The 25,440-nt window shown below is 36.9% G+C and overlaps 1 protein-coding gene across 1 annotated transcript in view; it reads left to right on the plus strand.

Annotated features, from left to right (window-relative positions):
* LOC107553225 (plasma membrane calcium-transporting ATPase 1-like) overlaps positions 1 to 25,440 on the plus strand; it is a 157,055-nt gene that overhangs the window by 116,796 nt on the left and 14,819 nt on the right. The window contains exons 9-28 of the mRNA XM_016235425.1: positions 883 to 1,097; positions 1,250 to 1,492; positions 2,228 to 2,472; positions 3,066 to 3,320; positions 3,461 to 3,483; positions 3,717 to 3,842; positions 5,650 to 5,772; positions 6,926 to 6,961; positions 9,787 to 9,966; positions 10,886 to 11,100; positions 11,253 to 11,495; positions 12,231 to 12,475; positions 17,726 to 17,954; positions 20,312 to 20,491; positions 20,572 to 20,659; positions 20,818 to 20,924; positions 22,189 to 22,380; positions 23,652 to 23,878; positions 24,577 to 24,631; positions 24,794 to 24,901. Coding sequence (XP_016090911.1) covers positions 883 to 1,097; positions 1,250 to 1,492; positions 2,228 to 2,472; positions 3,066 to 3,320; positions 3,461 to 3,483; positions 3,717 to 3,842; positions 5,650 to 5,772; positions 6,926 to 6,961; positions 9,787 to 9,966; positions 10,886 to 11,100; positions 11,253 to 11,495; positions 12,231 to 12,475; positions 17,726 to 17,954; positions 20,312 to 20,491; positions 20,572 to 20,659; positions 20,818 to 20,924; positions 22,189 to 22,380; positions 23,652 to 23,878; positions 24,577 to 24,631; positions 24,794 to 24,901 — 3,335 coding nt within the window. The remainder of the gene's footprint in view (positions 1 to 882; positions 1,098 to 1,249; positions 1,493 to 2,227; positions 2,473 to 3,065; positions 3,321 to 3,460; positions 3,484 to 3,716; positions 3,843 to 5,649; positions 5,773 to 6,925; positions 6,962 to 9,786; positions 9,967 to 10,885; positions 11,101 to 11,252; positions 11,496 to 12,230; positions 12,476 to 17,725; positions 17,955 to 20,311; positions 20,492 to 20,571; positions 20,660 to 20,817; positions 20,925 to 22,188; positions 22,381 to 23,651; positions 23,879 to 24,576; positions 24,632 to 24,793; positions 24,902 to 25,440) is intronic.

Below are 25,440 nucleotides of genomic sequence, written 5' to 3' on the forward strand. Positions count from 1 at the left end.
ATAAACTCATATACCATCTCTAAAATGGTTAAATATCTCTTTCCCACAGTTTTTATATTGTGCTTTTTGTTGTTGATATAGAATTAATAGAAATGTCTCATTAGACCAATTTTGCGATACTTCAAGAGAGTAAAAATGTGTTTTATTATCAACTCTGCTTTAAACTTCAGTATCAAAAATGGTGTTTGAGTTGGTCGGTTTGAGTCATTTTACTTCTGTGAATTAGTTCTCTCTAAAACTCTGACATTGATTGATTCACATTTTGAATCTACTTGACAGCTGTTAGGTTGAAATCATTGCTCCTAATTCATGTTGAGATATTTAATATGGTTTAAAAGGCTAGAAGATATTGAAATTTAAAATGTGCAGATATTGTATCTTTATATGTATTTAGTTTAAAGGTGCACTTAAGCCTTTTTTAACAAAGAGAAGTAGAATTTTGGAACTTTGGAGAAGTAGAACATCAGTAGAACTTTGAAAAAAATCTTTCAATTGATCTCTACCTACATCTGATGATTCTAAGATGAGTGCCATAGCAAACGATGTGCAGCTTTAAAGCACAATATTTATACTAATTAGCCATGTGTTCACTTTTACAAAAGTACATAATTTTTTTTCAGAAGTCCTTTCCGTAAATTAGTTAATTTGGTTCCCAAGGATTGTTTTACTTACTGTTTAAAGAAACCGTGTCACCCAGTATGGAAACAGGCTTGTCCCTTTGGGCTGTGTTCCACCTAATTATCCTACTTCCTACAGTTACCCAATCAAATAACATTCAGATGCAGCACATCAGACCACAACTGTTGCTGTAATGAACAAAAGTCAGAAGGCTTTGTTTCCCTCTGTGCCGTATTGAATTTGAAACTCCCTCTCATCCGGCAGGTCTCATCATGTCTGCTGTGACCGTCATCATCCTCATCCTTTTCTTTGTCATTGATACATTTGGCGTCCAGGGCCGCGAGTGGACAGCAGAGTGCACTCCAATCTACATTCAATACTTTGTGAAGTTTTTCATTATTGGCGTGACCGTGCTGGTGGTAGCCGTGCCTGAGGGGCTGCCTCTAGCTGTCACTATCTCCCTGGCTTATTCCGTCAAGGTGAGAGCCTCTGGGTTAGTTTACCACCACAAACCTGTATAAGTCAGTAAATGTTGCTTGATTCTTTACATTAGTGCTAATCTATGTTTGGGGGCTAAAGCACACTCCTTTCCCTGAGTATAACCACATTAATTCCTGGTTTTCCTCAACAGAAAATGATGAAAGACAACAACCTGGTGAGGCACCTGGATGCCTGTGAGACCATGGGTAATGCCACTGCCATCTGCTCTGACAAAACTGGAACGCTGACTATGAATCGCATGACAGTGGTGCAGGCTTTCATAGGTGACACACACTATAAAAGCATTCCTGAATCGGAGGCCATTAATCCAGAGACTCTTGAGCTACTGGTGAACAGCATCTCCATAAACTCAGCCTACACTACCAAGATCCTGGTAAGAATTAGCCATACACAAATGAGATACAGATGAGTGAATGATCTGTTTTGTTTTCTGTTTATTTATTAATTATAGGGTTGTCAAATTAGAAGTCCACAATAAGCCCCAGCCAAAACACACTTACCAAGAGCAGACAGCACAAAATGACTAAGGAGCCGTTCACATAAGGCATTTTAATTGCGTTAAATAATAAAAATAAATTAAATATAAACAGGAATATAAAAAAGACAAAAGCACAACATTACAAAAAAATGAAGTTACAATGAAAACTGATATTAATGTAAAAATAATATTCAAATTCAAAGTATTATTATACTTTGTACTATATACTTTGTATATACAGTAAATAATCCTAAAATGACAATAGTCTGAACTACTTCTTAGGCTACATCAAACAGATTGACAACTCAAACAATTAGCAAAATGGATTATGGTCAGGCAGAGAAAGACTTATGTTCAAAGATGTGTAATAAAACAATATATGGACGTTTGCAGCCATTTTTCTTATGTCTGTTCAGTACTTTACTTGTCTGCCACAATATGTTTCAATTATTTCAATTTGGGTTTTTTTTTTCTCAGAAAATATCAATATGTGTGATTACATGTAATTAATTTGATAAAATAATTGCCATATGTAATGTATTAACTGACACTTTTTTTATTGACTATCAAGTCTATTCTTTTTTTAACCTTTCTTGCCTACTATTTACTATATATCTTTCTTTCCCATAGCCTTCTGAGAAGGAGGGAGGTCTGCCAAGGCACGTGGGTAATAAGACAGAGTGTGCACTTCTTGGTCTGGTGTTGGAGCTGAAGAGAGACTATCAGCCTATTAGAGATGAGGTTCCTGAGGAGAAACTTTATAAGGTTTACACATTCAACTCCTCCCGGAAGAGCATGAGCACTGTACTAAAGAACACCAGTGGTCCAGGCTTCCGGATGTACAGCAAAGGCGCCTCTGAGATTGTCCTGCGCAAGTATGCTAAATTAACTTATTCTCAAGCTCTTAAAGGGGTCTTATTATAAGGAATAAAATTTTACTTAATATTTAGAGATAAAGGAGTTTGATATACGGTGAAAAGTTCTGAAGTTTTTGATTTTCTAATGTCACAAACCTGAAGCATTAAGGGGGAGCTTCTTAACCCCCTGGGGTTGAAGCCCGCACCGGTGTGGTCTGTCTTGTATTTTCTTGATGACCGCTAAAAGAACTAAAAATAACTAAAAGTACAGATAAGAATAAGGTATCGTTTTAAACTGCAAAGGGTCTACTTTTATTTATGTATAGCCATAATAACAACAAAACAATGTGCTTTTGTAAAATAAAGAAAATAAACAGGCTGTGATCCTCACTGTCTCCACGAACTGCTTTTAGAAACGCGTCACTAAAATGAACTGAAACTCAGCGAATACTTCACATACAGACATGAGAAATATATCTATAGAAAGCTTGACATGTCTACTCTTAAATGAAGTAACTCTTACCGAAAACAAATATTCTGTGATAAAGTAATCCGTATGAAACCAACGACAGGTCCAGTTTTTCCCGTCTGTTCTCATTATCTCTAATTAGATCACACCCACGCGCTGCTCGCGCTATTGATATTACAAATCTCCACGTGAGACGTGCGACATGTAAACGCCCACATCGCCGTAAACAAAGCAGCAACATGTTCATCTCGGATACTTTTTCGTTTTTGGAAGAAGAAAAGAGAGGAATAAGCCTTGTATTTACCTCAGAAGACGGGCTGAGAGGAAAAAGCTTTGTTTACCTCACAAACAGAACGCGAGCGCGGCTGGAGCCAGCAGAGGAGATCTTTCATGCAGAGTAAGTAAAGTTTCTTATTTGCATTAGATAATGTGTTGTTGTGACATAAACTTGAACACATTTACTAGTTGGACTTTCCACAAACTATAATTCCAGACTAAAATGTGTGAAATCAAGTGCAACATTTTGAAATATGATAGGCAACCTTTCATTACATCTAAATGTACGGCGTGAGGATGGTTTTATGTTCAATACTATAAACAATATATAAAAGTATTTGTTTACATGATTTAAAATTAATGTCTAAGAATGTTTAGACCAATCATTACTGTGAAATACCCTGTCTGCAAATATGTTCAAACGTGCTTACCAATAATAATTTAGTTTCTCAGATATAGAATGTCCTTCTTAAAGTCATCCCTCAGTCATTCACCACCCCATGTTCTTTTCCATCAGGTGACCTTCTCCCAGCTGATGGTATCTTGATCCAGGGTAATGACCTGAAGATTGATGAAAGCTCTCTGACTGGGGAGTCCGATCATGTTCGCAAATCTCTGGAGAAGGATCCTATGCTCCTTTCTGGTGAGATAGATTGTCTTTTTTTCCTTGGTTGCATCCGCTTGTTAACATCTGTTGTAGGGTGTGAAAGAGACCACAATCTAGGATTAAACATGGACATAAAAAACAAAGTATTAGGATTTTTAGAAAAGGAAAAAAAATGTAGAAGACGGAAAAAAAAGTTGTTTAATGAGATGTCAGCTTGAGTGCTGATGTCATTAAAAGCAAAAATAAATATGTATTTTTTTATATTATCATATTTTTTGCTCTCCTGTCAAATTATTATTCTTGTAATATAATTTGTAATTTTAAAATTATATTAAATAACTTTAATGGAATAGACATGAAGGCCCTATTTTTTTTTTTTTTTTTTTGAAGAATTGGAATTTAGAATGTAAGCAGTCATTTAGCACATGCTTTTATCCAAAGCCACTTAGAGTACACTACAGAAACCATCTCCCTGGAGCAGCCTTGCTCAAGCATACAATCCGCTTGTTAAGGTGTGGGGGGGGGGCATTTTTTAGACATTTTTCACAAATATATAATTATCTCACCTAAATGTTTGATCATGCAGTGCATTATTGTTTTTACAATGGGGCGATTACTGCACAATAGCTTACACACAGCACAAGCCTGATTTTGTGAGATGTGAGGCGACCTTATGTGTGCGCTTTGAGTGTGCATGAGCACACCGCTCTCTTGGAGAGCGCGCGAGTGCTGAATGGTTTAAACACTGGCAAGACTTAAAAAGAAATGCAAATTATAAACTTTAGTGACGATGCAACACTGCCTCGATTGTGCAAGTAACAATTCCTGTGTCAACTGCACAGCGTGCAGCTCACTTATAGTACAGACACGATGTGGGAATTTGAAGCCATTTGTGCATTTTGAGAGGTAAAGGGAGAGAGTGTGTGGTGATTCACTCATGCTGTTTGTGAAATTACGTCTCATAGAAAGTTTTCAAATTACTTAGTTATTTAATAAAGAAATATGAATTGTACCTCACCTTCAGCATTATAATTATTTTGCCTGTGCTGGACAGAGATTGAGATGGTGCTGCTGCATGTGGCGCATCGTCAGCTTGAGATCTGTTTATGAGATCAGCCTTTATAGAGACCGCAGATTAAACTTCCCAAAGCGATTATCGGCCGATAGCGATCGGTAGCCAATCAATCGGAGCACCCCTAATTTTAATGAATCAGAAAAGATGAATCACACTTTGGCCAACTTATATTTTAGGTGTGGAGATGAGGTTGGGATCATGCTTTTTCGGTAGTACTACATAGCATAGTACTAGTAGCACAACGTGACTGGATCTTAGTATTGTTTGTTGATTGCTTTTGGGATTTGAAAGAGCGTTTGGACCCGGAAACAGTGGCTCATGATGTCAGACTTAATACCTACCTCACCAACCTTGAGCTTTAGCAACTAGTCTACACCACACTACTGTCAGTGTTTTTTTTTATTTAGAAATAACAGTTTATTAATATTAATCAAATGGTAGTATTGACTAGAAAAATCTAAAACCACTCACTGAGTTTAATTAGCTTTATCATCAACTTTACTCGGTTATGTAGAAAAACATTCCTTTCTTAATTAAAAAAAAAATACTTGAAGACTGTTAATTGCAATTAAACATTTTTTTGTATTAATATATAGATTATTTAGTTAATGTTTGTTAATATTTAACAATTAAAAAAAATGTCAGTTTTTGTTATGCTAGTTGTTGCTATGATATTGAAATTGCTATCAAAATAATGAAATTTCAATGATATTGGTATTGACTGGTATCTACTGGTATCGTGAAGGCTTTTCTTTTGCTTTCTAACAGGAACTCACGTGATGGAGGGATCTGGCCGAATGGTGGTCAGTGCCGTGGGCCTGAATTCTCAGACTGGAATCATTTTCACCCTTTTGGGCGCCAGTGATGAGGAGAAGAAGAAGGTGAAGAAAGGTGAGAAACTAACATACTTTCATTCTCATTTGGATAACTCCCTCTCTCTTTGAGTGAGTAAACAGTCTACCTCTCTGTTTGGGAGGTTACCTACCATCAGCCTGCCAGAGGTAAGAGCTATTTATATGATTTGCTGAATTGTCTTCCTCCCCCAAAACGCCAGTTGCTCTGAAGGTTGAAATTTGCCATTTATTTGGGGAATAATCACAGTATGTCAGTGAAGACGTACAATGTCCCTTGAGTCACTTTCCATTGTACTAACTCTTTTATCTTAAATATTTAGTTTTTCTAAATGTTTCAGTTAGCTGAATTTGATCTAGTTATTTCTAATTGGCTAAATGTATTATTTAAAAGAAAAAAAAAATTTTTGTAAACATTACACTCATAACACTGAGATGGTTATGATAATTGAACAGTCAAAGAAACAGTCATACCTGTCATGTTATTCCATCTCCAATTCAGCGTGCAGTATGTCCTTACTGCATGCACTGGTCCTCCAGGGTATGTCAAAAAAAAAAACACCTGCTGTCAGCTCACAGTGTCTCTTTAATGTTCCTATTTGTTGGGTTGTAATTCAACAGTCAGACTGGTCTAAATGGTTTGCTGTCTCACTGCTAAAAGAGCAGCTCTAAAAAGCCAAGAGCAGCTCTGAAACTTTGAATATTTAGATTCCTTGATTTTTGTTAGAATGACAATTCAGTCATCGTCTTTTAGTTAGATAATTGTCGTAATTTTCCCTTTTCCCTCATGTTCCAAAAATATCTTTGTCGAATGTGTTTGCCAATGAAAATTGAGAGACCTGCTTTTTGGTTTCAGCCAAACCCTGTTGGCATTATCACAGTTTGTGATGCAAGTGAACAAAAAATTGGAAATTTATGAAACCGCTAAATTGTAATGAGGTTTTGTCAGCTGTATGCCACAGTCAAAAACAATGACCGAGCCGTCAGTGTACCCTGCATAAAGCCCCTCAAGTCCTTGTCTTTTTCTATAGATGACACATCCAATCCCACATATACTCATGTAATGTAGTGTTACTTATCTAGTTTTTATTCTTTTGTTATTGTGTTTCTTTCTTTTCTTCTTCTGTCTTTGGTTTATTTACTTTTAGCCATGTAATATCAGCCCTCCGCCCTCTCTCTCTCGTTTTAAACAGGTAAAAAACAAGGACCCCCCGAAAATCGCAACAAAGGTAACCTTACCCACTCCCTCTCCCCTCTCCTCCTCCCCCCTCCCCATTCAGCAGCAAGTCTCGGAGTCTCGTGTCAGTCCCACTCACTCACTTGCTCACTTTCTCTCTCTGTCTTTCTTGCTGTTGCTTACCCCTTCCTGCTGAGCCCAGGGGAGCTTCTTGCCTCGCTTTACCTATCAAAGGGTGCAACTCTCACCTGCTGGAAACGGCACTAAGCAGCCAGAAGACTTTGCAAGTCCGCAGCTCCTCTTTATACAAAGTTTGTCAGTTGCTATAAATAATCAAGATTAATCTAAAATTTGTTAAATGTTTTTTTTACGTCATTCTTACATTTTTCTGAAATGAATATATACTTAAAAAAAATAATTTTCTCAAATGTCAATGTTCACTTCCTTTTTTTTAAGGCAAGAATATTATTTATAAAAGTTTTCTTTTTTTATGCCATAGTGAGAGATGCATTGCAACAATGGAAAAAATTGCTTTTTTTTGTCTAGATGAACAAAGTCGGTGACTAGAGTAATTCATGGTTGGACAACTAGTCGACCATCCTACTCATCCCTATTATATGCAATGTTTTCTGCTCGTAGATAATATTTTGGCGGCCATACTTTGATATTTAATTTCCACCATAAAAACTTCAAATGCCTTTTGTTTAAAGGACTGGATTTGATAAACTTAAACCTTAAACGTATTGTTTAATATCATACGTGAACATGTTATCATTGGCAACCCTAATGATTGCATGTATCAATTTGACTTCTGTAGATCTAATTTTTCATTAATGTGACATTTTAGATGTCTCTCCTTTTCAGAAGGCAAACTTTCTCTGTGTGCCTGGCCGGGTCATCTGCGAACATTTGTACTGTGTTTCAGAGTGTGCCCACTCTGCCTTGGCTGACCCCAACAACCCCTCCCCTGCCCCACCCCCTGTAGCGCTCAGGGACTGAGCATCTGCTCCAGACAGAGCTGCTCATTTTGTCTGCACAGATCTCCTTCCTTTTGCCCTTGGTCTCAAGCACACAAACACTTACACAAGCTGGTATTGGTTTAACACTGAGTATGTAAATGCAATGTCTTCCCCTGGTCTTAAAGTGATGGCCAAAAAGCTATTTAGGAAGATTTAATCATGTTCAGGTCTTGCTCCATGGTATGATCTTGTACAAAACACCCACTTTTCACAATCTAATCAATTCCTGATGGATAAAATGAAGTCCTGCCTTTTTTTTAATCATTGAATGTCCTGTTTCACTCTGAAATATATAGCAAGAACAGTGTGTTACGAACAGGGCCTCATGTTGACTTATTAATTGCTCCTATTCAACCATGAGCTTTTGTGCAGATACACATTGCCCAGTACAATGTGTTCACAGCTTCATAGATGGTTTATGATGTGAAAGTAATGCTTAGGGGCATGGCTTATGTGGGAGTTGCACCCTTGCAATATGGACCGGCTGTGGGTTGTTGTTTCTGTCCGTTTCTTTACTTTAGCTCTTTGTTTTTCTCACTGTTGCTTCTTTCTAGGGTGTGGCTCAGGACTTCATGCTGTCTTGTACACTCTTCTCTTGGTCAAAATTTGACCTTTTCTTTCTCCTTTACCCTCTTTCTCTGGTACCCCACTCTCATTTGGGAGTGGAAAAATAAACCAGAATCTCTCTGATCTTTTTCGTCTTCCTTTTGGTCCTTGTTTTTCTCGTGGTGGTTGTTTATCTGGCTGTTTGGACCGTTTTTGTAAATTTTGTAATTTTGTTGTTTGTAAATCACTCTTGTTCGTCGTGCGTGCCTCTGTTTGTGTTGTCAGTCAGACAGTCAGTCCGTCCATCAATTCCCGATTCATGTGTGGTTGTTCTGGTCAGCTCTGTCAGTTCTGGTCAGTTGTTTGTTGTGACTGGTGGTCAGGTAGGCTCTTGGACTGTTTCTCAAACTCCACCACTGCAGAGTTTCAGCCTGTTGCACACCATGTTTGAGATGATACATAGGCTAACTGCAAAATGAAAATTACTTGGCCTCTTTGTATCTTTTAAAATGGAGACTTAATGGGAATTGGGGGTGAGGGATCAATGTCTATCCACAGCAAAGTGGCAGAATTGGATCTTCGACTTCGACCTTTTTAAAAAAAAAAAAAAATTTTTATGTATTATTTCCTTATGTCTATTCCAGTTTGGTACAGTTAATCTTAGTACAATATTGCACAAGTTCAGTAAGTTGCTTTTAAAAGTGAATTGAACGTCAGCATATGCAACTATCAGAGGGGAGCCATGATGGCACAGTAAGACCATATAAGAGAAATAAAAGGCAAATTTAGTTTAGACTAATCAGCTAATTAAACGGTCTTCAAACCAGAAAGAGATTTCCATTGCCAATTTAAGAGAATTTATAAAATAAAAAAAGTAGATTATGGGTTGAACTTGAATATTTTTTCAGGTGTACACACCTAATATTTATAATTGTATTGAGTAGCTCATTGTCCAGTGCCAATGTAGGGTCCAGTTTTATTGGAATGGCTTGAGTTCTGCTTGGATCCTACTTAATTCAGCGTGCCCACCTTAACCTGCCGGGGAATGGCTCTGTGAATTTAGTTTTCCCTTTACCTGCCCAGATTCGCTCAAGCAAAGTCAACTAACATTAAACAAGTGCTTCTGGTATGGTTCTTCTGTATAATTCTCTAGGAACCCACTGTATGACTTGCCCTCTAGCTGTTACTGAATTGCCCATTCTCTCCCCTCTTCCCCTTTTCCCCATTCCCCCACCTCTCATCTCCCTCCATCCTTTTTTGGCATGTTCCTCCCTTGTTACCATAACCACTCCTTAAAAATCAACCTCCACAGCTAAGACCCAGGATGGCATTGCTTTGGAGATCCAACCGCTGAAGAGTGAGGAAGGTGCGGAGTCAGAGGAGAAGGAGGAGAAAGAAGAAAAGGAGAAAAAGAAGGTCAACGTCACCAAGAAAGAAAAGTCGGTCCTGCAGGGCAAGCTGACCAGACTAGCTGTTCAGATTGGAAAAGCAGGTTAGAAGACAACACAACTGAGTGTCAAGTGTGCCCAATAAACTCATATACCATCTCTAAAATGGTTAAATATCTCTTTCCCACAGTTTTTATATTGTGCTTTTTGTTGTTGATATAGAATTAATAGAAATGTCTCATTAGACCAATTTTGCGATACTTCAAGAGAGTAAAAATGTGTTTTATTATCAACTCTGCTTTAAACTTCAGTATCAAAAATGGTGTTTGAGTTGGTCGGTTTGAGTCATTTTACTTCTGTGAATTAGTTCTCTCTAAAACTCTGACATTGATTGATTCACATTTTGAATCTACTTGACAGCTGTTAGGTTGAAATCATTGCTCCTAATTCATGTTGAGATATTTAATATGGTTTAAAAGGCTAGAAGATATTGAAATTTAAAATGTGCAGATATTGTATCTTTATATGTATTTAGTTTAAAGGTGCACTTAAGCCTTTTTTAACAAAGAGAAGTAGAATTTTGGAACTTTGGAGAAGTAGAACATCAGTAGAACTTTGAAAAAAATCTTTCAATTGATCTCTACCTACATCTGATGATTCTAAGATGAGTGCCATAGCAAACGATGTGCAGCTTTAAAGCACAATATTTATACTAATTAGCCATGTGTTCACTTTTACAAAAGTACATAATTTTTTTTCAGAAGTCCTTTCCGTAAATTAGTTAATTTGGTTCCCAAGGATTGTTTTACTTACTGTTTAAAGAAACCGTGTCACCCAGTATGGAAACAGGCTTGTCCCTTTGGGCTGTGTTCCACCTAATTATCCTACTTCCTACAGTTACCCAATCAAATAACATTCAGATGCAGCACATCAGACCACAACTGTTGCTGTAATGAACAAAAGTCAGAAGGCTTTGTTTCCCTCTGTGCCGTATTGAATTTGAAACTCCCTCTCATCCGGCAGGTCTCATCATGTCTGCTGTGACCGTCATCATCCTCATCCTTTTCTTTGTCATTGATACATTTGGCGTCCAGGGCCGCGAGTGGACAGCAGAGTGCACTCCAATCTACATTCAATACTTTGTGAAGTTTTTCATTATTGGCGTGACCGTGCTGGTGGTAGCCGTGCCTGAGGGGCTGCCTCTAGCTGTCACTATCTCCCTGGCTTATTCCGTCAAGGTGAGAGCCTCTGGGTTAGTTTACCACCACAAACCTGTATAAGTCAGTAAATGTTGCTTGATTCTTTACATTAGTGCTAATCTATGTTTGGGGGCTAAAGCACACTCCTTTCCCTGAGTATAACCACATTAATTCCTGGTTTTCCTCAACAGAAAATGATGAAAGACAACAACCTGGTGAGGCACCTGGATGCCTGTGAGACCATGGGTAATGCCACTGCCATCTGCTCTGACAAAACTGGAACGCTGACTATGAATCGCATGACAGTGGTGCAGGCTTTCATAGGTGACACACACTATAAAAGCATTCCTGAATCGGAGGCCATTAATCCAGAGACTCTTGAGCTACTGGTGAACAGCATCTCCATAAACTCAGCCTACACTACCAAGATCCTGGTAAGAATTAGCCATACACAAATGAGATACAGATGAGTGAATGATCTGTTTTGTTTTCTGTTTATTTATTAATTATAGGGTTGTCAAATTAGAAGTCCACAATAAGCCCCAGCCAAAACACACTTACCAAGAGCAGACAGCACAAAATGACTAAGGAGCCGTTCACATAAGGCATTTTAATTGCGTTAAATAATAAAAATAAATTAAATATAAACAGGAATATAAAAAAGACAAAAGCACAACATTACAAAAAAATGAAGTTACAATGAAAACTGATATTAATGTAAAAATAATATTCAAATTCAAAGTATTATTATACTTTGTACTATATACTTTGTATATACAGTAAATAATCCTAAAATGACAATAGTCTGAACTACTTCTTAGGCTACATCAAACAGATTGACAACTCAAACAATTAGCAAAATGGATTATGGTCAGGCAGAGAAAGACTTATGTTCAAAGATGTGTAATAAAACAATATATGGACGTTTGCAGCCATTTTTCTTATGTCTGTTCAGTACTTTACTTGTCTGCCACAATATGTTTCAATTATTTCAATTTGGGTTTTTTTTTTCTCAGAAAATATCAATATGTGTGATTACATGTAATTAATTTGATAAAATAATTGCCATATGTAATGTATTAACTGACACTTTTTTTATTGACTATCAAGTCTATTCTTTTTTTAACCTTTCTTGCCTACTATTTACTATATATCTTTCTTTCCCATAGCCTTCTGAGAAGGAGGGAGGTCTGCCAAGGCACGTGGGTAATAAGACAGAGTGTGCACTTCTTGGTCTGGTGTTGGAGCTGAAGAGAGACTATCAGCCTATTAGAGATGAGGTTCCTGAGGAGAAACTTTATAAGGTTTACACATTCAACTCCTCCCGGAAGAGCATGAGCACTGTACTAAAGAACACCAGTGGTCCAGGCTTCCGGATGTACAGCAAAGGCGCCTCTGAGATTGTCCTGCGCAAGTATGCTAAATTAACTTATTCTCAAGCTCTTAAAGGGGTCTTATTATAAGGAATAAAATTTTACTTAATATTTAGAGATAAAGGAGTTTGATATACGGTGAAAAGTTCTGAAGTTTTTGATTTTCTAATGTCACAAACCTGAAGCATTAAGGGGGAGCTTCTTAACCCCCTGGGGTTGAAGCCCGCACCGGTGTGGTCTGTCTTGTATTTTCTTGATGACCGCTAAAAGAACTAAAAATAACTAAAAGTACAGATAAGAATAAGGTATCGTTTTAAACTGCAAAGGGTCTACTTTTATTTATGTATAGCCATAATAACAACAAAACAATGTGCTTTTGTAAAATAAAGAAAATAAACAGGCTGTGATCCTCACTGTCTCCACGAACTGCTTTTAGAAACGCGTCACTAAAATGAACTGAAACTCAGCGAATACTTCACATACAGACATGAGAAATATATCTATAGAAAGCTTGACATGTCTACTCTTAAATGAAGTAACTCTTACCGAAAACAAATATTCTGTGATAAAGTAATCCGTATGAAACCAACGACAGGTCCAGTTTTTCCCGTCTGTTCTCATTATCTCTAATTAGATCACACCCACGCGCTGCTCGCGCTATTGATATTACAAATCTCCACGTGAGACGTGCGACATGTAAACGCCCACATCGCCGTAAACAAAGCAGCAACATGTTCATCTCGGATACTTTTTCGTTTTTGGAAGAAGAAAAGAGAGGAATAAGCCTTGTATTTACCTCAGAAGACGGGCTGAGAGGAAAAAGCTTTGTTTACCTCACAAACAGAACGCGAGCGCGGCTGGAGCCAGCAGAGGAGATCTTTCATGCAGAGTAAGTAAAGTTTCTTATTTGCATTAGATAATGTGTTGTTGTGACATAAACTTGAACACATTTACTAGTTGGACTTTCCACAAACTATAATTCCAGACTAAAATGTGTGAAATCAAGTGCAACATTTTGAAATATGATAGGCAACCTTTCATTACATCTAAATGTACGGCGTGAGGATGGTTTTATGTTCAATACTATAAACAATTAGGGGTGTGCGATATATATCGTCTGCGATAATATTGTAATTGTTGTTTTAACGATGTGTGATTTGACATTATCGAATATTTTGCAAAAACCATTCAAAACATACCTACAGAGTGCACGCATACATTACGTGAAGTCTAGACTAGTGTGTGTGCATTTAGTGTGTTTTCTTTCACTGCATGATTCAGTCTATGCATTTAGAATGATCACAAATTCAAGACATGATGGCAGAAACTTTATGTATTTATACCACTTCATATAGTTATTCAATTTCACACGAAGAGTGCCGTTTTTCTCCAAAAATTACCGTGATTGCAAATGTGACATTGAATTCAATAAACAAGTTTCGGCTTTTTCTTTCTTTTCTTTTTTTCCTTTTTTTCATGTTTTAAATCATTTCAAGTATCAGTATTCAACGTTTTATGTTTAATATATCAAAACATTATTTATGCATTTGTAATTGCAGGTTAAATGCATTCATGTCTTGCATTAAACAAAATACATGCGTGTTAATAATCTAAATGTCACTTCAGATGCAGCTTCTGTGTTGATTTAATTTGCTTGGTAACAGCCCAAATGTCTTATTATTCTAATTCCCTGATTAAATGTAAGAATTTGACTCAAAAGATAATGGACACTTTTAGAAAAAATGGCTTTATAAAGGTAAAAATGCCCATAAAATGCAAAAATCAGTTTAAACTTATTGGAAAAGATTAATTTCTATCAGTATGAACTGACCACCACACAGAATATGAAGAATATTAAAAACATTAGGAGTCAGCTGTCTTCGGCAGTCTTTAAGGTACCAGCACAATAACACACTCGGCAAAATATCGTCTAATTATCGTTATCGATAAAATCCCAGAAAATATCGAGATATGATTTTTTTTGTCAATATCGCACTCCCCTATGATATAAAATTAATGTCTAAGAATGTTTAGACCAATCATTACTGTGAAATACCCTGTCTGCAAATGTTCAAACATGCTTACCAATAATAATTTAGTTTCTCAGATATAGAATGTCCTGTTTGTACTGTATGTGCATCTTTGATATAAAATCACGTGGGAAATATTAGTGATTGCTACTGTAATAATATAGTTTCTATCAACATGCTATCAATATCCTCACTTATTTATTTGGGGTTAAGAGATTATAGAAATTAATACTTTTATTTAGCAAGGATGCTTTAAATTGATAAAGTGAAGATGAAGACATTTATAGTGTTACAAAAGATTTCTATTTCAGATAAATGCTGTTCTACTGAACTTTCTATTCATCAAAGGAACCTGAAAAATTCTACTAATCTGTTTTCAACAACAATAATAATAGTAATAGTAATAATAAATGTTTTTGAGCTGCAAATCAGAATATTAGAATGATTTCTGAAGGAACATGTTACACTGAAGACTGGAGTAATGATGCTGAAATGTTTGAAACTTTCAATTTTCGTTTAGGACTGTGGCTGCATCACTGGCATCTTGCACAAGAAAGGCACACGAGTGTCGTTCAGTTTTGAGTTCACTGGAAAATTATACTGAGTAAGTGCACAGTATAGTCATTTTACTTTTATTATGCCTAGACTATATGGTAATATTATTTGTGGTTGATAGTGTTAAAATGTAGTTTCTTTGTTATTGGCATTCTGTTTTCTCATGAAGTATGCATACTATACTAAGGTACTGTGGGGAAAAAATGCTATTACAATTGTTTATAAAATTATTTTAGGACCGAATACACCACTCTTGCCTTCACCTGCATCTCTTACAGTAAGGGGACGCTCGTTCAGTTTTCAACTCCATTCAGAATCTTAGAGTAAGTGTGCATTCACTATTTTACAGATGTTACTTTCATTTGATTTATTTACTGTATGGTAAAATATGTTTGCTATGTGGTAATTGTGTTCTTTGTTTCCATAAATTAGTACTAGTATCAGTGAACATCACAATAATGTAGTTTGTGTAAACCGCATGCTTACTTTTTTATTTCAGATGTGAGAATAACAGTGTAAAAGAACCTATCGCACTCCCCTATGATATAAAATTAATGTCTAAGAATGTTTAGACCAATCATTACTGTGAAATACCCTGTCTGCAAATGTTCAAACATGCTTACCAATAATAATTTAGTTTCTCAGATATAGAATGTCCTGTTTGTACTGTATGTGCATCTTTGATATAAAATCACGTGGGAAATATTAGTGATTGCTACTGTAATAATATAGTTTCTATCAACATGCTATCAATATCCTCACTTATTTATTTGGGGTTAAGAGATTATAGAAATTAATACTTTTATTTAGCAAGGATGCTTTAAATTGATAAAGTGAAGATGAAGACATTTATAGTGTTACAAAAGATTTCTATTTCAGATAAATGCTGTTCTACTGAACTTTCTATTCATCAAAGGAACCTGAAAAATTCTACTAATCTGTTTTCAACAACAATAATAATAGTAATAGTAATAATAAATGTTTTTGAGCTGCAAATCAGAATATTAGAATGATTTCTGAAGGAACATGTTACACTGAAGACTGGAGTAATGATGCTGAAATGTTTGAAACTTTCAATTTTCGTTTAGGACTGTGGCTGCATCACTGGCATCTTGCACAAGAAAGGCACACGAGTGTCGTTCAGTTTTGAGTTCACTGGAAAATTATACTGAGTAAGTGCACAGTATAGTCATTTTACTTTTATTATGCCTAGACTATATGGTAATATTATTTGTGGTTGATAGTGTTAAAATGTAGTTTCTTTGTTATTGGCATTCTGTTTTCTCATGAAGTATGCATACTATACTAAGGTACTGTGGGGAAAAAATGCTAACGATTGTTTATAAAATTATTTTAGGACTGAATACACCACTCTTGCCTTCACCTGCATCTCTCATAGGAAAGGGACGCTCGTTCAGTTTTCAACTCCATTCAGAATCTTAGAGTAAGTGTGCATTCACTATTTTACAGATGTTACTTTCATTTGATTTATTTACTGTATGGTAAAATATGTTTGCTATGTGGTAATTGTGTTCTTTGTTTCCATAAATTAGTACTAGTATCAGTGAACATCACAATAATGTAGTTTGTGTAAACCGCATGCTTACTTTTTTATTTCAGATGTGAGAATAACAGTGTAAAAGAACCTGTTGCAAAGAGAGCCAAAGCAAAGCAGCCCACTCGGTCATGGAAAACAGAGACTAATGTTGACATGTTCCACAGGCTCTGAGATTCCTGCCTGCACAGGAACCTGGACCACAGCTAAGACCGTGTGATGCACACACTCCTATGAGTCTCTTCAAAATGTTTTTCAAGTTTCCTGCCACTGTTCTGGATATTTTGGATGTTGCACCCATGACATCTTGACTCTCGTGTTGTTGGTTTTTTTTCTTCTAATAAACTGTTTTAACTGCAATCGCAAGTGAATCTCAAGTTATTTTATGTGACAGTTATATATATTCTAAATAAACTACAAACAAAAAATATATACATTTATTTTCCTTTTATTCTTTCATGTAGCAATTCCCTCTCAGTCACATACCTGACTGAAAGGCTCATTATGCAGCTCATTATGCGGGCCTTTGTGAATCACAGCATTATGCATGACAATTCACGCCCCCTCGCATGTACCTTTTCTACACAAAAAGTGTCTTGGAAAATTTAAATCAATATATTGTTTTCTGTGAATGAGTGAGTAAACTAAATGATTTTCACATCATTCTGATGCAAAAACGCTAGACTTCAAGATCCAGTTCTCAAAAGTCTTGTGAACAAATGTTCTGTAATTGTTTTATGGCCTTATTTCAGTGACTTTAAAATTTTAGTTTTCACTAAGCACGCATAAACGTTGTTTTCTCAAAAACAGCACATCGCCTGTTATTGTAGCCCAGTTTGTGCTGATTACAGTGTTAAACTTTAGACATTAAAATTTTATAAGCAACTGAAAAAAGCACAAATGTCAGGGCATGTCAAAACTTCTCCAGGCCCCCAAAATACCCGCAGACTTTTTGCTGTTAAAGGCACAAAAGCAAAATAATTTCCGGTCCTTTTTTTTTCATAAATGGAGGATAAGGGAATTAAATTATATGAAAATGATATGATGAAAAATGACCCCTTTATTTTCTCCTCTATTGCATCTTCCTCCTGCAGCAAAATGGTAATCATTGCCGTTTGTAGTGATTATTCAACTTTTCTCTTTTCTGTCAGGTGTTCCCATATCCTTGATGCTTCAGGCCAGTCACTTGTCTTCAAGGCCAAAGATCGGGATGAGATGGTGCGGAAAGTGATCGAGCCAATGGCCTGTGACGGGTTAAGGACCATTTGCATAGCCATGAGGGAATTCACAACAGAGCCAGACTGGGACAACGAGGCTGACATTCTGAATAACCTGACCTGCATCTGTGTTGTGGGCATTGAAGACCCTGTTCGTCATGAGGTGAGAGAAATGGTCCAGTTTGCTCTTTGTTAATAGCGTTGTGCTTGTCCGTAGTGCAGGAATTACACACTTCACATGGGCTGGAGATTTGTATACTTCAGGCCTCTGTTCATAATGAGACATGACAATCATTAGGGGGCCGGCTTGTCGCGACTGGGGCAACCCGCCACATTTCATGTAATGAAAAATTATTGACCATGATTATCATGTGATGATGATGGGTTATTTGCTGAGTGTCAAACACTATGTGAAAGTGTGGACAGGAATAGCCTCATTGGTGGAGGGACAAACTGACCTAATTCCCTTGAAGGTGGTAAAATAAGTACATGACAGGCGATGTGCTGTTTTTTAATTATGATATTGGATCAGTGCAGAATTGACGTCAGCTTCCCTCAAATGAGGTGGCATATATAATTCTATAATGGAACGCATGACTGATATTTAGGTTAAGATGTTTCCTGCAGGCTTTATTGATCCATTTTATCTCTGTTCCCTTCTACAGTGTGATTAAAAGTCATCCTTTCTATATGTCCACAATTATTTTTTTCTGTTAAGCATCCTGGCTTGGCATCATTATGAGTAGATCAAGGGGAACAAAAAGAATAGCCAGTAAGTTTTAGCCTGGAATTATTAGAGAAATTTTCCATTTTAAAAAAAGGCTTAAGAAGTAATTGAGTCATGAAAATTAACAAAAACTTAGGGTTAAGGAATTTTTTTTTAGTTTTTTTTTCTCCCAGTTGCTGTGATCTTAAATATTTCCTTGTGTAGAAACTGATTTTTGTGATATCATATAAAATTATATTTAAAAATCCTTATCGAGTAATCACAAACCAACTAACAAAAAATTCTGGAAATATAAATTCATGGAAATGAATTGCAGTGTAGAACGGTTGCTGTTGTTGAATGAATTGTCATCCTCTTTCCATTTACAATGCAGTCAGATGCTCTGTTTGTAAGCCAGTCTTAAATACTGGATTCTGTCTGACATTCAGAGGTGTTTCTCTAACAGTAAACTTGCTTTGAGCTGGTAAAAAAGACTGTCTTACGGTTGGAGTTGATGCGGAGGGCAATATTATGTTAAGGCATTGGTCTGATAGTGGCGCTAGCCCATTTACAGCTTTGAAATGAAATCGTGGAGCAATGTAGCGATGATAAGATGGGCTTGAATGTTTTTGTCCTAGTGAAAATGACTCTCTTGCAGTAATGTTCAGAGCCATCTGTAGCTTATTTGGTTTATTTCTGCTATTGCAGGCAAGACAAGAGTCAAGACTAGAGTTTATTAATGCACACACGTTTCTCTAAATCATACAACATATTCTCCACATGCATCTCTTGTGCAGTGTCTCTGTCTATGGAAACACTGGGAGGTTTTTAATTATCTATAAATAAATGAGCTTATTGGTTCTAATTACAAGTATGGTGTGATTTATCACAAGACTGGGTGGGGATAATTACATAGGACTCCAGCATGCACACACAAAACCTCTGGATCCAGCCTCTTCATGTGTTAAGTAGTCTTGCTACCCCTTACTGCTTCACACACCACGAGCTGACAGGATGCCTCACCAAGAGTGACTGCAATGTCCTCATCTCTCACTGATCTGAGGCCAGCAGTGACACGGAGGAAGAAATTTGTCTTGTTTTCAGCCATGAAGTCTATAATGGCAATGGAATGCAGGGTACCTCTTTTCCACGGGGATCAGCCTTGTTAATATATATAAAACATTCATTAAATATGATTTATTACAGAAAAACAAATTTTTTGTGACATTGTCAGATGTGAAAGTGAGAGAGAGATCTTAATATAGTAAACAGACGGATTCAGTGAGTAGTTCCTTAGAATGACAACTGCTCCTGATGAGTCTTTTAAGTCATTCATGAATCAGACAACACTAGCCATGCGTGGTGTGAACATTATTTATTATATAAATTAATATTTTATATTCATATTATTATTATTTTCTAATATTTTTCCTGTTTTTATTTATTTTTTATTTTTTATTTTTTTAGCACGGTGGAGAAGGGCTATACACAATGGAAAAATGCAGAGTATAGATTATTAACTGCTTATTTATCATAGATTTTGCCATTATTGAACAACTGGGAAAATAGATTGAACTCTTGATAAGTAATTGTGAAATCCTCTGGTATGGATTTTCTAACGTAGCTTGATCCAAGTACATCCAGACTATTTTGCATTGATCTGTTATTTATTTTTTATTTTTTTCAATTATCAAATATATTTATCTCCAGATTCAACACCGAAGTGGCTGAATTGATATGGCAGTGGTTGCTAGGCTGCTCAACATGCTTTGTATCAAGCCAAATAATGGTCCTTCTATTCCTCCGGTGTGCAGGTTCCTGAGGCTATCTCTAAATGTCAGCGAGCAGGCATCACTGTCCGTATGGTCACTGGAGACAACATCAACACAGCCCGCGCCATCGCTACCAAATGTGGAATCCTGCAGCCTGGAGAGGACTTCCTGTGCCTGGAAGGCAAAGACTTCAACCAGCAGATTCGCAATGACAAAGGAGAGGTAAAGAGCTACAGAGCTGTATCTGCAGATGTCTAAGTCGACATGTAAAGTGCTTATTTCAGTGTTGCCTTTATCTTTAGGTTGAACAAGAGCGTCTTGACAAGGTCTGGCCCAAACTGCGTGTTCTGGCTCGTTCCTCACCAACAGACAAACACACTCTGGTTAAAGGTGAGATCTTTACGTATGGTTAGGTGAGCTTCTAGTTCACTCTTTCACTGATAACATCACTATTTAAGCTAAAATTATAAAACAAAGTGTTTGAAAACCAATATATTCACATACATTTTGGTTTATCTTGAGGCAGTTTCTGTATTGTTGTCTTGCAGGCATCATTGACAGCACAGTTGGAGAAACCAGACAGGTGGTGGCTGTGACTGGAGACGGCACTAACGACGGTCCTGCCCTTAAAAAAGCGGATGTTGGCTTTGCTATGGTAAATGATGTGCTTTTTTGTATGTGTTCCTATAATTGTACAACTGTTGTTTTTCTTACAAATGTGGTTTTATTCAAAAATATTGTGCATATACTCTAATTTTTCTGACTAGTCTGTTTTAGATCACTTGGTTTAGCTATTAAAATGGCTGTTTTGTCTTTTTATTATGGGAGACTGTTGCCGGATGAGAGTCTGGCTCATTCAATGAGGGTTTGGCAGCAAATGTTATACTGTAGCTTACATTTCTTTAATAACCGCAGAGGTTGCATCCTAATCCCTGCCCAGTATCTCTTGCTCTGCACCAAGCCAGAATGCCTCAGGGCATCATCGCAGCATGCTGTACTAGCTAAAAGTGGTTGACCCCTGCTTGTTGCTTAGATGACTCCACAACTTAAGCATGAATTAATATGTGCTTCCAGAAATGCACTTTATATGGAGTGAATTAAAGACAGGCAATTCATATTTCTCACTCACACACTCACAACCATCGTCTGCTAAGACTGGGGGAAGTCGTGGCCTAATGGTTAGAGAATCAAACTCATAACCCAAAGGTTGCGGGTTTCGAGTCTCGTACCGGCAGGGATTGTAGGTGGGCGGAGTGAATGTACAGTGCTCTCACCCACCTTCAATACCACGACTGAGGTGCCCTTGAGCAAGGCACCGAACCCCCAACTGATCCCCGGGCGCCGAAGCAAAAATGGCTGCCCACTGCTCCTGGTGTGTGTTCATGGTGTGTGTGTGTTCACTGCTGTGTGTGTGCACTTTGGATGGGTAAATGCAGAGCACTAATTCCGAGTATGGGTCACCATACTTGGTCACATGTCACGTCACTTTGTCACTTTAAAATATATTCTTAAAAATCAAGGAGTGTCTGTTTCAAAAGCAGTAGTTGCTGCAATTGTGCTAGGACATTGGGTTATGGTGAGGGCGGGCATAGTAAATTGTTTCAGAAATAGACACCCTGAAGCTGTCAAAGATATGGTTTAATTTGGGTCATCAATTTACTGTGCTGTTTGCGCCCACACAACTACCACTTTGGTCGTTTCTCCAAAAATGTATTCAGCTGAAATGTTTTTATTTAAAACACATCCTAAACCAAGAAAATGCCTAATTAAAAATGTTATTTGTAGTTAGTTTTTCTCTCTTTCAACTTTATTTTTATTGTGAACCATTCCATTCCTAAGAATGAACCTGCATCTCCAGTTATTCATGAAGTAGACTGCTCTGACATTTATGCATTTATGTTTCTTTCTTTGTCTAACAGGGTATTGCGGGCACAGATGTTGCAAAGGAGGCCTCTGACATCATCCTTACCGATGACAACTTCACCAGTATCGTCAAAGCTGTGATGTGGGGGCGCAATGTCTACGACAGCATCTCCAAGTTTCTGCAGTTTCAGTTGACTGTCAATGTGGTGGCAGTGATTGTTGCTTTCACTGGGGCCTGCATCACACAGGTAAATTTACATCATTTGACTTAAATCTATATGCTGGGTCTGAGGAAGTTATGCCGTTATATAATTGTTTAGTATTTTGAAATAAGATGTACAGTGGGTACGGAAAGTATTCAGACCCCCTTAAATTTTTCACTCTTTGTTATATTGCAGCCATTTGCTAAAATCATTTAAGTTAATTTTTTCCCCTCATTAATGTACACAGAGCACCCCATATTGACAGAAAAACACAGAATTGTTGACATTTTTGCAGATTTATTAAAAAAGAAAAACTGAAATATCACATGGTCCTAAGTATTCAGACCCTTTGCTGTGATACTCATATATTTAACTCAGGTGCTGTCCATTTCTTCTTGAGGGGAGGAAATCGAGTAATAATGTTCATATTTTGACCTGTGTAGAGCGCATCAGGTCATTTATAAAATTAAAAATTCAGGCAAGATGGTACAGGTAAAAAAGGTACTGTAAATAAATATAAATATCTGGAAATAATTTGTAAATGGATTTTTTTTTTCATTAGATATTAAGACAAATTTGTTGTAATTAAAATGTAGTAAATACTTTTTTTTTTTTTTTAACAAATGAGCTGAAGTTTTCCTTGACAAATCACAATGTTGTATGTCTCAAAATTTAAAAGAGAGAGAGAGAGAGAATGTGCTTTTTAAGTTAAATATCTGGACGTTTAATGTGGCATATGTAGTCTTCGAGAAGTAACCATTACAGAAGACAAAAAAAAGGTACCACTTTAGAATAGGGAACACATATTCACTATTAATTAAGAGTTTCCCTCAAACTTCTAATGTGCTGCTTATTAATAGTCAGTAAGGTAATTGTTCAGTTTAGGTAATGGGTCGGGTAAAGGGATCTTACATGGTTATACAGAATAAGGCATTAGTATGTGCCTGTAAGTACTAATAAACAGCCAACACACTAGTAATATGCATGCTAATAAACAACTAGTTAAAAGTGAGAATTGGACCTTAAAATAAAATGTTACCAAAAAATTGCGGTTTCAGGAGTATAAAACACAAGATTATTTGGTGGTTAAACATGGCATTGTGGAGACAATTCATCATAATGTGCCATAATAACAGATCTCAGCCAAGTATTTTATATGTACAGAAACATACTGAGGCCATTTAGTGCTGGTGCCAGACTTTGGCTAATAATGGGCCAGCCAGTCTTATTGTGTCCCTGCCTAACTACGTTACATATGACAATACTGTAGTAATGTCCTTTCTGTGGAGTCTCATTTCAGTTTGTTTTGTCTGCAGGACTCTCCACTTAAAGCCGTTCAGATGTTGTGGGTAAATCTGATTATGGATACACTGGCTTCTTTGGCTCTGGCAACGGAACCCCCAACAGAAGCGCTCCTGCTGAGAAAACCTTATGGACGAAACAAGCCACTCATTTCCAGGACTATGATGAAGAACATCTTGGGTCATGCTGTTTACCAACTTATCATCACATTTACTCTTCTCTTTGCTGGTAAGAGGCTTCTGTATTCATGAAGTCCAAATGAATGTCAATAATAATAATAACTATTATTAATATTATTATTTACTTTTTATGGCACTTTGAACTATAATGAAAACTCAAATGGGATGGATGGTTGCTTAGCAACTATATATATAATATTGCTTTATATTTGCAGTATTCAAAGCATTAGAATTTGCCTCAACCACCCATAAGTTTTACCATGAAATGTCGGTATTAGACAATGGATCTGAAGGTTTGTCTCTCTGCATAATCATTTCTTGACATGACTTTTATAAAATGCTTATTTGCAAAATTTTAATTCATATTATTTTAATAAAATTTGCATTTGAGTTTTTGTGAATATAGTAGTTAAAATTTAAGACCATTATTGCAACTCTGTAGACTGATGTTAAATGTTGTTCTTGCCATTAATGAAAGCTAAAAGCTCATTGCCTTGTTCTCTGAATTCTCTCTTTTTTTAACTCTAATGAATGTTAGGAAGATAGTATCATATATATATATATATATATATATATATATATATATATACACATACATACACAGTATCTCACAAAAGTGAGTACACCCCTCACATTTTTGTAAATATTTTATTATTTTATTTTTCTAATTCAAATTAGCCCGATTTATATATATATATAAAAAAAAGACCAATCTTAAAAAAACATTGAAACTACTAACTTGTACGACTAGTCTGAGCAGTTTATGCAACCAGCCACTGATGTGTTTAAAACCAGTAAAACCAGCTGTTACCACTGTATTTTAAAAAATAATACACCCGAGGTTGTACATTACAGCTATTTTCACCACAACTACAGAGGTTTAAATTAATCCAAATAACATCTCTTAACCATGTTGAAATTGCTGTAACTGTCTCTCGTGGCTTATTGCTGGACTAATGGAATACACCTTGTTACAGATAATCATAGTGCAGTTTGGAGGGAAGCCGTTCTCTTGCACGGCCCTCACCATCGATCAGTGGCTCTGGTGTGTCTTCATAGGAGTTGGTGAGCTGCTTTGGGGCCAGGTAAGGCAAATCCTTACAGAATGTTGTTATTCATCACTAATCAGTACCTCAGTGGGAAAAAAAACTTCAAAGCAACTAGTTAGTTACATGAGCGCATTTACAGATGAGAAAGAGAGATTCACAAGCTTCTCAGTGGTGAAAGAATGAAAACATCACGGCAGAATGCACATGCGTAGGTGATGTGGAACATCTTTAGTTCTCTCTTCAATCCCACTGGGAGGGCAGGGGAGGGGGGGGTGAAGCTGTGTGCGATTTCAAACCCGTAGGAGGGAACGAGGGAGGCTGGCAGACGGCTACTTCCTGCACAATTCCAGAGCGGTTGCCGCCATCTCAAAGTTCGGCTCAGAAAGAGTACGGAGAGCTGTGAGTTTTATCATCAACCCGGCAGCACAAGAAAGGTCTTCTGCCTCCATACATCCATGCTTACAGTACACATAAAACTCCATATGCAGGACTGATGCATCATGTTAGGTCATCAAAAGGCCGGGGAAGTTATCAAGTACAGATAAAGCCTTTAGAGCTGCAAGCTGTCTGCTCTT

Source organism: Sinocyclocheilus grahami, unplaced genomic scaffold (genome assembly GCF_001515645.1).
Source record: "Sinocyclocheilus grahami isolate Dianchi unplaced genomic scaffold, SAMN03320097.WGS_v1.1 scaffold2.1, whole genome shotgun sequence".
NCBI lineage: Eukaryota > Metazoa > Chordata > Actinopteri > Cypriniformes > Cyprinidae > Sinocyclocheilus > Sinocyclocheilus grahami.